The sequence below is a fragment of the Thunnus albacares genome, chromosome 22, assembly GCF_914725855.1.
Source record: "Thunnus albacares chromosome 22, fThuAlb1.1, whole genome shotgun sequence".
Lineage (NCBI taxonomy): Eukaryota > Metazoa > Chordata > Actinopteri > Scombriformes > Scombridae > Thunnus > Thunnus albacares.
This window is the reverse complement of record NC_058127.1, coordinates 5,850,099-5,867,626: the sequence shown is the minus strand read 5'-3', so window position 1 is coordinate 5,867,626 and position 17,528 is coordinate 5,850,099. Positions and strand designations below refer to the sequence as shown.

The 17,528-nt window shown below is 36.5% G+C and overlaps 2 protein-coding genes across 2 annotated transcripts; both read left to right on the top strand.

The window, feature by feature from the left end:
- Positions 1-6,124: 6,124 nt before the first annotated feature.
- LOC122974461 lies at positions 6,125-11,519 on the top strand. The gene is made up of 5 exons (XM_044342494.1): positions 6,125-6,238; positions 6,732-6,875; positions 8,825-9,002; positions 9,759-9,900; positions 11,363-11,519. The coding sequence occupies exons 1-5, from the start codon at positions 6,125-6,127 to the stop codon at positions 11,517-11,519; spliced, it is 735 nt and encodes a 244-aa protein (XP_044198429.1).
- A 945-nt stretch (positions 11,520-12,464) lies between these two features.
- LOC122974365 (integumentary mucin A.1-like) lies at positions 12,465-17,292 on the top strand. The gene is made up of 5 exons (XM_044342339.1): positions 12,465-12,686; positions 13,303-13,521; positions 14,300-14,527; positions 15,368-15,444; positions 16,938-17,292. The coding sequence occupies exons 1-5, from the start codon at positions 12,518-12,520 to the stop codon at positions 17,010-17,012; spliced, it is 768 nt and encodes a 255-aa protein (XP_044198274.1). The 5' UTR covers positions 12,465-12,517; the 3' UTR covers positions 17,013-17,292.
- Positions 17,293-17,528: the final 236 nt, after the last annotated feature.

Genomic DNA, 17,528 nt, shown 5'->3' with positions numbered 1-17,528 from the left:
GTCTAATGTTTAAATATTCAAATTAGGGCTGAGCAGTATATCAATGTTTTATCAATGTCATAATATAAGATTGCATATCGTCTGGAATTTTGGATACCATAATACTGTGATAAAGCATAAGAGTTACCTTTTTCTTTTACTCATTTTAACCCTTTCAAACCTGGATTGATGTCAGATTTCTTGTGTTTAAATGCTTGTGAAAGGCTGTGTTCAGATGCCTTTTTTACAAGCTTTAAAGGATGCATTGCAATAAAGGGTACAGTTTTTCGTATTAATTTTTTATTAGACTGTTGTAGCCATTTTATTATTTGTTTCTACTTGCTTGGTCATCTGATGTAAATTGTTAAGTATTGTTCATCAAAAATTTAATTGTGGAAATATTTTGTGAAAGAACCAATATATCACAATATTGGTATTAGGTCAAAAATGTCATATTGGATATTGTCCATATCGCCCAGCCCTTGTTCAGATTTTCCATTGCAAGTTCATTCTGCTTTACTATTTTAATTTATTTAATTATTTATTTTTAAATATATATATTTCATATTTGTATTAAATATTATTTTTGTTTTTATTAGTTTGTATGCATATTTTATTTATTTATATAAAAAATGCGTGTTGTTGTTGTTCTTCTTCTTCTTATTATTATTACTTATTATTATTATTATTTGTATCTTGGATGGTTTGATATGTTTTAAGAGATTGGTTTGTCAGCTTTTGATTGCAAATTATGTCCCATTGCAGTTAAATTATGCTTTACCATTTAAATATATTTGAATTTTTTTGTTATATTTCTTTAATTTAGTGTATATATGTATGTGTGTTTATGTAGCGTGTGTGTGAGAACAGGTACGGTTTCTTTCTTTTTTTTTTATTGTATTATAGAATAAGCTGTTCCAACAGAAAAAAAAACATTTTAGAGATTGGTTTGTCATCTTTTTTTTTTTTTAAATTTTGTGTTGTGAAGGGATTTATATTAATAAAAAAGAAAAAAGGACCTCTGGTGTCATTTTTAATTCGTATTGTTAAATATTTTCATATTGTTGCTACAGGCATTAAGTTTTAATTCTATGGTATAACATCTGTTGGGGGGGTCTCCTGCAAATTTTCATTATTTCATTGTTTATTTCAGTGTTTAAAGTTATTATGCAGACAAATCTTATTCTACTTTAATAAGAATTCATTTTTGCAGCTTATTTTTGAAATGAAGAATTCCAGTGTAAAAGTACAGTTAACCTACATTTAGAGAAAGAAAACATTTATATCGACAGTTTATTAATGTATTTAAATTCTAAAAAATTTAAAAATTGACAGATTTTTTTTCGCAACACTTCTGACAGTTAATTTAAACGTGCACTTTTGCAAAGTAAAATTACATGTTTTTTATTTGTTTTATATGCAAATGGGCCTAGATTTACATTACGTTTTGTAATAAAACTAATAATTATTTGTACTTAAGCTTTTTTTGTTGTTTTTTAAAGATAATCATTAGTTTTTTTAGAGGTATATAACTCTATTCTAACAACAATCCCTTCGTGTATCCTTCATATCTCCTGAGACAGGAATGTTCACAACCTCTGATTGTTATATCCCAATAAATGTCATGACCTGTATTATCTACTATACTCCTGACCACAAACTTAGGTGCCATAAAGGAAAAGGTGAACACATTTATTGTTTCAGAGGGAAAACATTAATGTCATTAATGACCACAGATAAATTCTAGTAATGCAAAACAGGCTTTCAGTACTCCACTTATACTTGCAGTGTTAGAGTGCCATTGGATTGGCAGTTACATGCGAAACATAGTAAATGCAAATATAACCCAGTGATTTTGTAGTGCTAAAGATGAAAAGAGTAAACACACAGGTTTATATGGCCAGTTTGTGCAGTTTTAATGGGCTATTTGGACAATTAACAAAATCAGGACCATCATTTTTTGTGAAATGAGAACTGCCCACAACTTAAATACAATAAAAAAGAAACAAAAAGAAACAGAAAAAATGTAAGTTAGTCCCTAAGCTTGCCACTGTTTACACCCTACACCTTAATGAAGGGAACTTCTCTCAGCTGTGAGTGTGACTACAAACAGAGTGCACTCCCTCTCCACCTCCTACTTACTTCTCACTTCTCCCAGGCCCCGCCCTCGGACTTTTCCTCCTTTCCCCATTGACACACCTGTTCCCACTTCACTCATCAGTCCTGCAGCTACCTGACCTACTCCGCCCACTCTTCACCTGCAACTCATTCCTTCGTCAACCACTTACTTCAAGTACCGGCCCAGATCCTTTGTTCCCTTGTCAGATCGTTATCAATGTCATGTTGCTTTTTGGCAGTGCTTTCAAGCTTCTGTTTTTGGTTACGTGGACCTGCGCTTTTCTGTATCTCATCCCTGCACCTCTGTGGATTTAATACTACTGCTGTTTAGACTGTTTGGACTGTTTGGACTTGCCATTCAAGCCTGTGAGCTTTTGTATCTTCACTTTTGACAATAAACTCACTGAACTGTCCATGCCTGCCTCTATAGTCTGCATGCAGGTCCTTCCCCTGCTGTCTGATACACACCGTGCCAGTTGTTATTCTCTCTTTTCTTTATCACATGGCACATGATTCCTTCAGCATGCAGCGGACTGCCATCCTACCTTATCAAATTACGTTGCCCCTATATATTATAGAATTACCCATCAATACGTATACTGTGTATACTGCATTATACTTTTATTGCTCTATTATTAGTATTATTCTAATATCATAATGTATATTTTTTAAATTTTTTTTTCCTGTATTGTGTTGTTAACTGAGTGAATTTAATTGAGCAAAGTAACATTTATTGCTTGTAATAAAAGGTGTTGTTTCTTCTTTCAAAGGATGCATAATCTCACTTTAAACTCAACTGTAAAAATAATGTCTACAAAAGAATTAAAGATCCCCTCCAGACATATTTTAGAACGTATAAAGAATATTCTGCTTGGACTAATAATTTGTGTGGTTTTTACATGAATGTTTTTTTTAACCTTGTTAAACTCTCAAAATTACTAGTCTACTAGTTCTGCCTCACTGAAAAGAATCCAAAATCTATGAATATATAAATATTGTTCATTTCTAAAGTTGAACTGTTTCACACAAGATGTCTCCTACTTCACTGAGAAGTCCAGTTAATGGAGGCTTCAAGTTTCCACATCACACTTGTGTAAATTTCACTGGACCACGACTGGCTCCAAACTAAGTTGTACATGTACTGAACACCAGCTCTTAAAGACATAAAATATAAAAGTCAGCGGATGTAAAACACAGCTTTCATGAGTGAAGAGTTGTGACTTCTGTATGAAAAACAGGTTTCTGCTGAGGAGGAAAAAAAGAAAATATTGTACTGTGTATTTGTTGTTTGTTTGTTTTGTTTTTTATCTGACTAACCAAAAGTAGTCTACACTGTTTTTGTTGTTGTTGCTGTCGATTTTATGATTTTAATATATTTCTTTTAAGGAATTAAAAGAGTTGTTACAGCCTGTGGTGTTATTATAAAGATGTATTGTTCCACATTGTGAATTTGATGACTAATGAAACATATTCTTTCCAAAAAACTTACAGGTATGAAAGCTGAATTTAATTTCTTTACCTCATGAAAAATAATAAGAGAAAATAAATAACCCACTAAACTGATAATGATTTTGGTATTTACGAGTGATTTATAATGAAACCATGAAATGTGTGGAGAACAGGCAGGGGGAGCTGTTGCCAAGTGTAACACATCAATAACCACTTCACATAACCTTTGTGTTAAGAACTGGTCCGTCTACTGGAGCCACTGGACAATATTTGCACACTAAATACTTACAATATGAAAGCTGATGGTAACCCCAGGACCCAGGCTGTGAGCCTTTACCGCGGGGTAGCTTGCAGTGTGATAGGTTGGTGTATAGTCTGGGTAGGGTTTTGAATTAAAGGGCTCTCCATACCCACTTTCCATTCAGGTTTAGTTTCAAAAGTGAGCAGGATACAGTAAAATTATCTTGACCCACCTTTGTTTGTATAGAAATTTAAAAAACCAAAGGTGGATCATAAAACAATTTAGATTTGGGACACTGTAAGATAAGATTCAAGAGAGTCAAGGTGTTTTATTGTCCCATGCCTGCTATTATTATTATTGTTAGTCATATTTCTATTATTATTATTGTTATTGTTGTTGTTGCTGTGCTTCTCTGTGTCTCTTTCTCCCCTTCCTTCTTTCTCTCTCAACCAAACCAGTTCTGCTTGAGGTTTCTTCTCATTGAAGAGGAGTTTTTCCTTGTTGTTGCTGTTGCCAAGTGCTTGCTCATGAGGGAATTTTGGGTCTCTGTAAAACAAAGAGTATGGTGTAGACCTGAGGGCTGTACTATGAAGCAAGTTCTTTCTTTGTGTGAGCTGGCTCAACAAACCCTAAACTCACCATCAGAGATAAGTGGTATCACGACTGTGGTTTTGAACTTTCTTTGTTAACTCAGGCTTTCTGCTTCAGGCTCTGTGTGCGTCCCCATGAAAGGGGGCGTTTGGCGCGTTATTCGACTCTGTTTCCGCACAAAATAGATCGATCGTATGTCGCAGACTACAATTCAAATCACAACATACACAAATATACATTATATTGCATATTAGTTGGTGCGCACCTGCGTTATTGCACATAAGTGGTAAATATATAAATAAGTGTACTGCACATATATCATGGGTGGTAAATAAATATATATATAAATGTGTGTTTGGTGGGGGGTGAGCAAGTCTATAGGAGAAGACAAGAGAGAGAGAGACTGCATGTGTGTGTGTTAGATAAAACTTTATTTAACTCCAGTGAGAATATTTGCATGTTACAGCAGTGCAGGAAACAGACCTGGGAGTACCATAATAAACACAACAAAATAAAAAGTCAAGTTAATGGAATTAAATCTATATACATTATAAATATTATAAACATTACAATACTTAGGCTATACATGACCTGACTTGTGGGTCGTAAAAATAGAAAAGTTGTGTATGTGCAGAAGTACTGTGTCTAACAGATGTAGCTTTAGTTATATATGTATATGTTATATAGGTGAAGCAATGAATACAAAATAAATTAAATATGCAGTAGTGTTACCTACATATATATATATATATATATATATATATATATATATATATATATATATATATATATATATACCCTATCAGTCAAAAGTCAAAAACCTCTGAAAGTCCCCATACATACACACGTACAGTAGATACATTCCTGACACTGGATTTTCTGGATTGAGTTTATCACGTCACCCCTTGCATTTTTAAACACAGTGGTATTTTTCATTTGAGCACACGCTAAGAACTGGTCCGTCCACCAGTCCAGCTACCAATGAAATGATTTTCCTCATAGTAATAACAGGCAGAAGCCTCTGATGTTTAAGACAATTTAAGCTTTAACATCAAATCTAATCAAGGGCCCAAGGTGAGTGGTAATTAGCCTCTAAAGCACATAAAAACTAAAATGTGCCTGCATTTTTTATCTGATCTTGAGGCCCTGTCAAATAGAGGGGGCTATGTCTATATACCTTTAATATTTCAGATGATATTATGCTTATATTTTCCTTTACCAAATATGTGTTTAGCCAAATTATCACAAACTAACTGCCAGTGATATCCTTTAATATGTGCTCAATATCAACAGCTCCCAATTCACCAATGGGGCAGTCAGACTGAAATTCACTTTCCAGTCATCAGAGAGATGATTTTTTGGAGCCATTGATGTTGTGAGCTTATCAAGACTCACAAGAGGACATTAAAGAAAACATCTGAACAGAAAGTTGTAGCAGGCAGTAGAAATACAACATACAAATACTTCATAATTAATGAAAAAGCAGGTGTAATGTGGCCGAGATGGTAGATTTCAATCTTCTATTCACATTTTCATAAAGTTTAATCATAAACTTGTAACCAGGACACGAGACATTTCCTCATACCAGACAGTTTCCTTGTGTATTGTTTGCTTCGTTCTTCCATGTGGGTGACAGACAAATAGAAAAAGGGAGTGAGAGAGTGAAAAGAGGCTGTCTTTGGAAGTACATGGATTAGTATTGGTATTCATTTATCGTCTTTCTGTAGTGAAGTGATTACATTCACCATGTCGCAGCTTCTGCTGCTGCTGCTGCTGGTCTGCAGCTCCCAGGCCAGTCATTTTTATGGGACAGTGATGACCTACTACCCAAAAAACACTCACGCAGATGGATCTGTCACGGTACGTACATTTTCTTTCTAATCCAAGTTGTTCACCTTTGTTAATGCAATAAGAAGAAATTTGACAGCACATAAACTTGTGACAGTGTCCTGTAAATAAGTCTGACCTTTAAGGAATCAAAACAGAAAATATAGATTAATTACAATATTTCTGGGATTTGGGTAATGATTTAATTATTCAAAAATATACTGTACAATAAAGGATTCAAATTAGGCTTTTTTTTCCTCCAAAAATTGATTGACAGACTTTTGGAAAACATCTTTCCATGAGGTTCGTGTTGTTTTTATCCTGTTATCTCAAGAAACAAGATAGATAATTTTATTAAGATACTTTTGTATATCAGCAGGTTCACAGATAAATGTCCTCAAAGTATCATCTTTTCCCAAGTTAACATCCCTTTTGTATCATGGCTGTTGTCATTAATGCCATAACATCTCTTCATTATAATACTACAGGTGGTAGTTCGCTATAAGTCGAACTTCCATTCTTGCAGAAATGGAACGTGGACGTGCCTCAGCGGGAATTGTGGAAGTGCGAGCTCAGTAACGGGCGACATCGATGGGGAGAGCGGTGCATGGTGTCAGAAAGAGGGAATCTCAACTCGGCTGGTTCCCAGCAACGCTCCGTTTCAGCTGGTGTGAGTGTACTTTGTAAAAAATTAAATTGGTCAAGTCCATCCATCCATTATTTCATGGCAGGCCAAACATTGTCATTTTCGAATTGTCACTGAAGGCCACCTCCACCTGGAATCCAAACCACCTCCACACTTTGGTGGAGGTGGTTTGGATTCTTTTTTTTCATGCCAAAGGTCAGTGTTGAAGTGCTGGTGCCTCCTGGAAAGCCAATTATTTATTTGCACATGGATACAGGTTCTGTGCAGCAAAATAATAACTGATTTTTCCATGAAATTCCACCGAAGGTTGGCAGGCGGCGACTGGATAAGCAATACTAAAAATAACATTGAAAATTGGAGAGCTGTGACTCTGGTGGAACTGAGGAACCGGTCAGACACCGGCCAAGCCAACACATCACCACAGACTACCATACTGCCTGTTGCAAGGTAAGCCTACTCACTGTTTTCCTTTATAAATTACTGTATGTATTTAAACAATTTTGCTGGGTCACATTTTGCTATCAAAATATATTTAGCACTTCAGTAACTTACATAGCCTGGTAAGCAACGAGATCAGATTGATGGTGTTTGTGTTTTCATTTGAAAACAGCTGTTTATTCCATCAAACAATATAAATTTGTCATCCCTCAGAGATGTTTATACTGTGGTAGCTATCCTTTAGTATCTCTGGGTGTTGCAAATCAATGAACAGAACTTTGATTAAATAATATGTGTAAATGCTGCATTAATTAAAAAAAACATTCAAAAACAAAAAGATATATCTATAAAGATACCAATTTCACAATATAAAAATGTGTGCTAATGTATTCTGCAGCTCAAGTATCACCTCCAGCATTCTTTGCTATAGTTTATGTCATAGAGTGAACTTCGTAGGGTTTTTTATTTTATCCCCGAGATTGAAACTTGTTATGCACAAAAGAAGGTATTAAAAATGACAGCTTTATGGGCAAACACCTTTTAAAGGGGAAATCTGTTGACTTGTGTTTAAGTTCAAGCCTAAATTCAAAAAGGTGCATGGTAGTTTCCTGGAGAAAAACATTTAAGAAAAAGTAATTAAGGTTCCATAGAATTCAATTAGAATGTCATTCACTAGACTGACAGTTGACCTTTACCTTTATCTCATTAAAAACAGGTCTGACATGTATTTTGGCACAGGTTGGCTGCCTGAAAAATGCCTTACATGGAAACTCATGCACAATGCCAAACAGTCTCTCTCTCAAATTCAAATTCAAATTCAAATTCAAATTCAAATTCAAATTCAAATTCAAATTCAAATTCAAATAAGCTTTATTGGCATGACAGATCAGAAACCTATATTGCCAAAGCAGTACAAAAAATTGTAAACATCGACGGATGATTAATATTTACACAATAATATGTAAATATCAACAATAATATTAAATACAATATTATAAAAGGCATTTTAAAAAATTCTCTCTCTCTCTCTGTCACACACACACACACACACACTCTCAGAGTTCCTTCAAACTGTCTGAGAGATTTCAACCTTTTGGCGTTCGACCCTGATGGAGACGAGGTTAAATGCAGATATGGAAATGACACATTACAAGAGTGTAACCCCTGCACACCACCGTCTGTTCTCAGCCTCTCATCAGTGAGTAGCCATTGTCTACATTAACACGATTATAATCCAAGTCAACATATTTGGCGCAAATAAGTAAAGTCAGTCCAAAAAACACATATTTATCGTGGTTTTCAAGTGAGAATACAATTTATGAAAACACCATTATATCAATGGTGAACAGCTTTGTTGTGTGGAGACCACATTGTTCCAGTTTTCCAAACTATGAAAACAAGTAAAAAAACGAAAGCTGATCATAATTTTGACTGGTGTTAAAATAGCTTTATAGCCTTAATGTTATTACATGAACTGAACTAGTGGTTTTGAGGTTGTCTCTAATTTTCTCTGACTCTGGTTTATTCTTTTGCAGTCTTGTACTCTGTCATTCAGCCCCACCAATAGCAGTAATGAAGGTGCGTACGTCGTGCAGCTGGTGATGGAGGACTTTCCCAGAGAGACGATCAACCTGATTCAAACCAATGGTTCACAGGAGGTGAAAACTACCAGCAATGCTATCAGCAAAATACCTGTCCAGTTTGCATTAAAGGGTAAGATTTGATGTTTTGATAGCCTGGATTTATAGCTGATCTTGACTGAGTGAAAACATTTGTTTTGGAGTGCATATCTATGTTAGTTGGCACTATGGATGTCAATGTTTGTCTGTCGGTCGGTAGGTCCACCTCTTTGGTTCAGACTGAAATATTTCAGTAACTACTCACTGTACAAATGTTCGTGGTTTCCAGAAAATGAATCTTTATGACTTTCGTGATTCCCTGACTTTTCTTTTAGCGCCACCATGAGGTTGACATTTGTGGTGTGAAATGTCTCAACAATTATTGGATGGATTGTCAAGAATTTTGCTACAGACATTTATATATAACCCCATCATCAGGCCAAAATTTCATTTTGTCCAATATTTTAGTTTATGAACAAATACCTGCAAAACTGGAGGGCTTTGACAATTTCTGTAGTTTTCCGAATCTGACAATCCAATATTCACACTCACTTCATGCCATGGTTGGCCTGTTCTTGGGACGTGAGAAAGGAGTCAGGATTCAACTTCTCTCTCAAGTGCTGTTTTTTAGTTCTTTAAACAACTGTTTCCGTCCAGGAGAGACTGTCTGAAAATGTGCATGCTTGTAGCACTAGAGGCAACACAATGGGATCAGCAGTTATTAGGATTCATCTTCTGGGGGCCAACAACATTTTATGGCAATCCATCCAACAGTTGCCAAGATATTGTAGTCCAGACCAAAATGGTAGATTGACTTATGGACAGACCAACCTTTTCTTTATTGTTCCAGTGGATCCTGTGGTGCCATCCTGCACAGAGGGACTCTACCTGCCCAAGTTCCTGCCTCCAACCCCAGCCAACAGAGCTCAACTGTACACCTCTGTCAATCAGACCCTGGAAATCAGAATCAATGCACAAGCAAATAACTCCACGTAAGTCAAAAGAGACCACTTTTAAAAGGATTTAGATATCAAAATACGACAGGCAATTGATCTCCTGTGGAACACTCTCTGATTAGACAAGAAGTAGTTATCCACATTAGATGCACAAGGAATCTGATCTGTTGTGCTGTGTAACCCCAGTGCCAATACACAAGGCTGGTTTGACAAGAGTGCAACAGTACCAGTTGTATAGTGATGTTAGGATGTCTGGATTTTAACCACATCACAGCACTGAGACAGAATTTCAGACTTAGTATTACTAGATCTCAGTGCTGCATTCAACACTGTCGACAAAAACATATTACTAGATGGGAAAACTGGGTGGGACTTTCTGGCACAGTACCAAACTGGTGTGAATTTTTACTTAAAAAGCAGGAGCTACTTTATGTCTATAGGTAATTACACATCTGAGAGGACAAAAATGACATGCAGAGTTCCCCAAGGCTCCATTCTGGGGCCTCTTCTGTTTAACATCTACATGCTCCCATTGGCTCAGATTATGGAAAACAACAAAATATGTTACCATAATTATGCAGACGACACACAAATTTACATAACCATATCACCGGGGGAATATAATCCCACACAAGCACTGAGTAAGTGCATTGAACAAATCAACGATTGGTTGTACCAGAATTTTCTTCAATTAGACAAAGACAAAACTGAAGTAATTGTTTTTGGAGCCAAGAAAGAACGACTAAAAGTGGAATAACTTGTCCATGCCTTTATCTTCAGTAGACTTGACTACTATAAGAAAGTCTTTACAGGTGTCCTTAAAAAATCAATCAGACCATTGCAGCTGATTTAGAACACTGCTGCTCGAGTCCTCACTAAGACTAAGAAAGTGGATCACATCACTGCAGTTCTGAGGTCTTTACACTGGCTTCCTGTTTGCCTGCACTGCACTGTAACTTTAATTCTCATATTTGATCTATCTTATGCTATATAAGCTTATTTTTATTTTGGATTCTCCCAACTCTTTACTTACTATTTTTAATTGTATTTAAATGTTGCTTTATGTGTTGCTTTTGCACTTTGTCTTAATGCTTTTAATGTTTTATGTGAAACACTGTGAACTTGTTGTTAAATGTGCTATACAAATAAACTTGCGTCGCCTTGCCTTATAGACAGTAGGTTAATTAGAAACAACAGTATGCATTCAAAGCCAAAAGAATACCTGAAATACTTCCTACAGTACATTGTGTGTAAGCACCTGCTGACTTTGCACCAATTAGAATTAGTTTCACAAGTGTAGAGTTTTAAACGTTAATACTGGTTAGCTCATTTGACTCGACTGTCATAAAGGAAACAAAATTAAAGAGAAAGCTGAGTTAGATGCCAAAGCGGCAATCATGCCATCACGGAAAACAACTTTACTCCATTTGTGGGTGGGGAGGATTTGGAAATGCGTATTTAACTTGACAAGCCTTTTTTCCTCTTTTCTTTGTTACAGGATCTCTGAGCTGCTGTTCAGCGGGCCACACAACATAAATGAGACTACATTGGGAACAGGGCAGTTCAGCCTGAGATGGACCCCGTCTGAGAGTGAAAATGGAGAAAGCCACCCTGTCTGTTTTGTCGTCCAGGCAGAGTTGAAGTCAGTCCCATGAACATTATCCTTTAGAAAAGTATATGGAACAACTGTAGAAGTACCTTAATTAAAAACTAAACTGTGTTGCTTACAAAATACATTTCAGGTCATTAATGCATACATTCAGATATTATAAAAGAAAGGTGTTTTAGGGAATGTTATCAGTTGAGAGAGTAGCATTATCTGCTTTAATTTTTACTTTTTCCTTCAAAATTCACTCATAACATTACTTCTGTGTTGTCTCGGATATTGAACTTTAAAGGAATAATTTCACATTTTGTGAAGATTGATACCACTGTTATGTCTGTACAGAAAATATGAAGCTACAGCCAGGAAATTAGTTTAGCTCAGCATAATGACTAAAAACTGATGGGAACCAGCTAGCCTGGCTCTGTCTGAAGGTAGAAAACTTCTAATGCTCATGAATTAACACATTAGATCTTGTTTAATTGGTACAAAAATTAATGTGTAAAAAATATATTCATTTGAGTGATATCAATCTCCTCATCTAACACTCAGAAAGAAAGCATATTTCACAAAATGTCAAACTATTCCTTTAAAATGGAAGAATGTTTGCGATAGCAAGTTTTGTCCCATCTGCAATAGCAACCATAAATAAAATTAACTGTTGAGCACTGTATGTTTGGACACTTACATCTGCATTACATTTCTCTCTTGAACAAAAAACTGTCCATTAAAATATTTAAAAATAATTTGCAACATCATTTTGTAAATAAGCTACAGTATTGATTTATCTCCACAGTTCAACCAAATATCACTCGGAGTTTAGATGTGTCATTGTGACCGTTGGAACTGGTGAGTAGAGCTCTTCCCTGTTTTTTCATGTTTTAAATTCCATTGATGATTTCCTGATAAAGCTAATGTACAATCTATCTTTAATTTTCATTTTTGTTTATGGACCTGACAACTAACACAACTGCATCCATTCATTCAACAGCTACAGTAACAACTACATCAGCCACAACCACACTAAGTACAACAACCGTTCCCTCTACAATGACACAACTAACCTCAACAACCAGCACAACAACAACTACAACGACCGCTGGTCCAACGACACCAGAAACCACGATCACAACACCAACTGTCACACCCACGCAAATTACGACTGTTGCCTCTACAACAACACCAACAGCAACAACAAGTACCCAAAGTCCTACGATTTGTAAGTATGACAAATGTTTGAGATGTTTCATGCTGCAATCACACAATGTGACATCTATAAGTAGGAACAAGAGGTAAAAATGACAAAAACACCGGTCGCTGCATTGTTCTTCCTGAACTTGACACTGTATATCATATTTGATATCAAGAGTGACAGAATCATCACTGCATCAGGGTTCCATTTTATTTTCTAGACAAAAAAATGTAATTTGCCTAGGTGTGCAGGTTTTCTGTGCATAGCAATTTTGTTCAGATGACAGATATTTTTTTAAAAAGAGGAATTTGGACGTACTGAAAATATGTAATGATGTGGCTGAATTTAAAGTGTACAGGTCCAACATCTATGGAATGTCCTGTTAATCTATCCATAAGCTGTGAAATTGTTGTTCTCTTTGCTAACATAAACACTGCTAATGTTAAAAACAAGTATCACTTAGAACTACGATGCGTCATTGTGAGCATTGGCAACGGTGAGCAGAGCCCTTCTGTGTTTGTCAGAGTTTTCATTTCCATTACTGTTTTCCTGGATTGATAAAGCTAATGGATAATCAATCTTTAATGTTCACATTTGTTTACAGACCTGACAAATAACACAACTGCATCCACTCATTCAACAGCTACAGTAACAACTACACCAACCACAACCACACGAAGTACAACAACTGTTCCCTCTACAACGACACAACTAACCTCAACAACCAGCACTACAACAACCACTCCTCCAACAACACCAGAAACCACGGTCACAACACCAGCTGTCACACCCACGCAAATTACGACTGTTACCTCTACAACAACACCAATGGCAACAACAAGTACCCAAAGTCCCACAATTTGTAAGTATGACAGATGTATGAGATGTTTCATGCCACAATCACACTATGTGACGTCTATAAGTAGGAACAAGAGGTAAAAACGACAAAAACACCAGTCGCTGCATTGCTCTCCCTGAACTTGACACTGTATGTCATATTTGATATCAAGAGTGACAGAATCATCACTGCATGAGGGTTCCATTTTATTTTTGGCTAGAAAATTAAATCGAACCCTTTGCACAGAAAACCTTAGTGTACAGATTTTGTGTGCTTAGCAAGTTATGTTCAATGACAGATTTTTTAAAAAGGAGGAATTTGGACGCGCTTAAAGTTTGGACCTGGTATGTAATCTCCTTCACTCAATTTCAGCACCCCATATGGTGTAATAACTAGAGTAGTCACTTTTCTAATCAAAATGGTTAAAAGGTTTAAAAAAACAAAAACAAAAATATGTAATGATGTGGCTGAATTCAAAGCGTATACACCCAACATCTATGGAATGTCTTGTTAATCTATCCATAAGCTAAGAAATTGTTGTTCTCTATGCTAACGTAAACACTGCTAATGTTAAAAACTAGTGAGCTGTGCTGAACAGATAATTTCACCAATGAAAACAAGTATTACTAAGAACTACGATGCGTCATTGTGAGCAATGGAAACGGTGAGTTGTGCCCTTCCGTGTTTGTCAAAGTTTTAAATTCCATTACAGATTTCCTGGATTGATAAACCTAAAGCTATATTTAATTTCACTTTTGTTTGCTGACTCGACAACTAACAACTGCATCTACTCATTCAACAGCTACAGTAACAACTACACCAACCACAACCACACAAAGTACAACAACTAGTCCCTCTACAACTACACAACTAACCTCAACAACCAGCACTACAAGAACTACAACGACCACTCCTCCAACAACACCACAAACCACGATCACGACACCAGCTGTCACACCCACGCAAATTACGACTGTTACCTCTACAACAACACCAATGGCAACAACAAGTGCCCAAAGTCCTCCCACTTGTAAGTATGAAAAACGTGTTTCATGCTGCAGTCACACTACATCTAACTGTATCTGTTAGTTTTTATGCTCATGAGAAGCAGAAGGTACAGTAAGTTGGGAGCTGTCACACTGAATGGACTATGCTTTCTTTAAGCAGGACAGACAGACTTTCTTTTGCTGCAAACACTTAACACCTTATTCAGAATGTTTTTTCTGTTTGACAGTAAGAGACGAACACCAACAAAGGAAAGAAAATGTCAGAACCAATTCAGTAACATGAAACAGCCAACAGAAAATCTGGGGTTTCTTAAAGACCATGTTGTCGTTACTGTTGGAGGTCAAATTCAACAAGTACTACAAGTAATAATACTCCACAGTTTCTGCCACCTGACCATTGATTACAGTGTTGTCAGCAGTGGGATGGTGATAATTATAAGTAGGAACAAGAAGCAAAAACTGATTTTAGAAAAAAGCTGATGAAAAAAAAAAAAAACAACCTCAACAACGACAAAAACAACACCAGTCACTGTGTTGTTTTCCCTGAACTTGAAACTGTAAACCATATTGGACATCAAGACTGACAAAACCATCGCTGTATTAAGGTTCCATTTTATTTTCTAGACAAAAAAACAAATGAACATTTGGCTTGGTGTGCAGGTTTTCTGTGCAAGTTTTGTTCAGATGACAGATATTTTAAAAAAAACAACAACAACGGACCAACGTTACTTGCGTAACTTGAATGAATTACGTATTAGTTGTCAGTCATTCAAACTTGATTTTTTTAAGTGACAGCTCTGTTAATAACATAAACTATTGAACTATCTGACCTCCATTGTAATGTTGATTCACTGTGCCTCTAGATGTCGTAGGTCTGACAGTGAGGGTTTCTTCTTTGTTTCCGCTGTCCGAGGAATACATAAACAACATCATACAACAGGTAAGTCTCTTCTTATTTAATCAGAAATTCTATTACAGCATCAGGTGACTGCACTTCATCACTCAGAGACACACTGTAGAAGTTGTAGTCAACCTGTTTTAAGAAGCAGACAGCCAGGACTGACCGGAGGACCCACCCAGAACTATTTCCCTCACTGTCACTGTGTTATGGTTTTCTTTTAAAGATATCTTTAACATTTCTGAGCACAAAAACACAAAAGTGTCCTTGATAACTCAACATTACAATAGGTTAATGTTAAGGCCATCAGTTTTGATTATTTGTCCCTCGATCCTGAGAATTGAAGGGTTTTTTTTGTCAGATTTTGATAGCGGAAGGCTAGGGAAGTGCATTGTGTTGTGGGTGAACTTGGCACGGAGGGGGGGTTTGGGATTTTGGACTAATGGGCTGTTAGACCAATGGTATGGCAAGACCATGACTAGGGGTGCGATATCATTTCATTTCTGTTTGTTAAACAATTTCACTTTTGGTGAACAACTCTGTTTTATTGGCCAAAGGAGGAGCAGGTGAATCTGGGTTACAGTTTAAAAATGAAGGGGAGATGGAGATGCTGTTACCATAACTACCACTACTGGTATTGAAACTGCTCCTAGTATTCCACTGCTACAGCTAGCACAACTACGACTATGACTACTACTACGTCTAATAGTGTAATAGTATTATTTGTAGTATTATTGTATCAACAGACCTTTCCCCACACTACATTTAAATTGTGGCAGCAAAAAACAGTCTGAAGTTTTAAAATGCAGTCTGAAGAATGCAATTAAAAATTAAATATAAACAAAACAGGTGCACTCATTTATACAATTCTGGCTCATATCTACTTTCATATTACAGACTGATCAGACTGTTTAAATGATGCTGCCTACATCAAAGTGTCCACAATCTGTACCATATGTGGTACAGGGTTAGAAGCTACTCACTTTCTAGCAGAAAAAATTATTCAAACTGTTCAAATATTACTGTGACCGGGAATTAGGGCTGCCCCTGGTCAAAAACTTTCATAGTTGACTAGTGGTCATTAGTTAAAGCCATCAGTTGACTAGTCATTGCACATTTATGCTATTAATTTAATTATTTAAATATATGTTTTGGGGGGTATCCGAAAATGGTGGAGTTCCAGGGCTGAGAAAGAAGGGTTTTTTCCCCCTCTGCGACTAACCAACCAATGAAAACTTGGTCAACTATTATGGGGCAGCCCTACAAAATACTTACACAATATATTTTATTTGCTATTCCCCAATATATTATTGACATAAAGCATGTATTAAACCCAATACATTGTCACAGGCCTAACTTGAGAATCAACTGTCTACAAACTGTTGACAATGCTTTCATTGAGCGCAGAATAGTTTTTAGCACAAGCTGGGTTTAGTCAACCTTCTCAAATGCCATTCTTCAACTTTACACGGAACAATAATTCCAGAGAAAGCAGTGATCATATCTCATCATCGCTGTGTCATTTTCCTTTCCAGCTTAAAAATCAAGGCGTGACATATGGGCTGCCAGCAGACTTCTCGCTACGCCTCGTGAAGGTCGTGAGTGTGTAACTGGAAGTAACAACAACAGCAACAGTTCGACATGATCATTTCACGCCAGGGCCAGCAGTAGCTTGTTTGCTGCTCTAGGCGAGCTTAATGCCAGGCTCACTCACTGATGAGCATCTTTGTTTTTTCTGGGTGCAATTTTGGCACCCTCACTAAGACCATATCACTCCAGTTCTCAGATCTTTACACTGGCTTCCTGTCTGTCAAAGAATTGACTTTAAGATATTGCTGTTGGTTTATAAAGCACTGCATGGTTTAGGGCCAAAATACATCTCTGATCTGCTGCTACATTATGAACCATCTAGACCTCTCAGGTCGTCTGGGACAGGTCTGCTTTCTGTCCCCAGAGTAAAAACTAAACATGGTGAAGCAGCGTTCAGTTTTTATGCCCCTCATATCTGGAACAAACTCCCAGAAAACTGTAGATCTGCTGCAACTCTCAGTTCTTTTAAATCGCAGCTGAAGACTTTTCTGTTTGCCTTTCATTAAACTACATTAAGGGTTAATATTTTACACTAC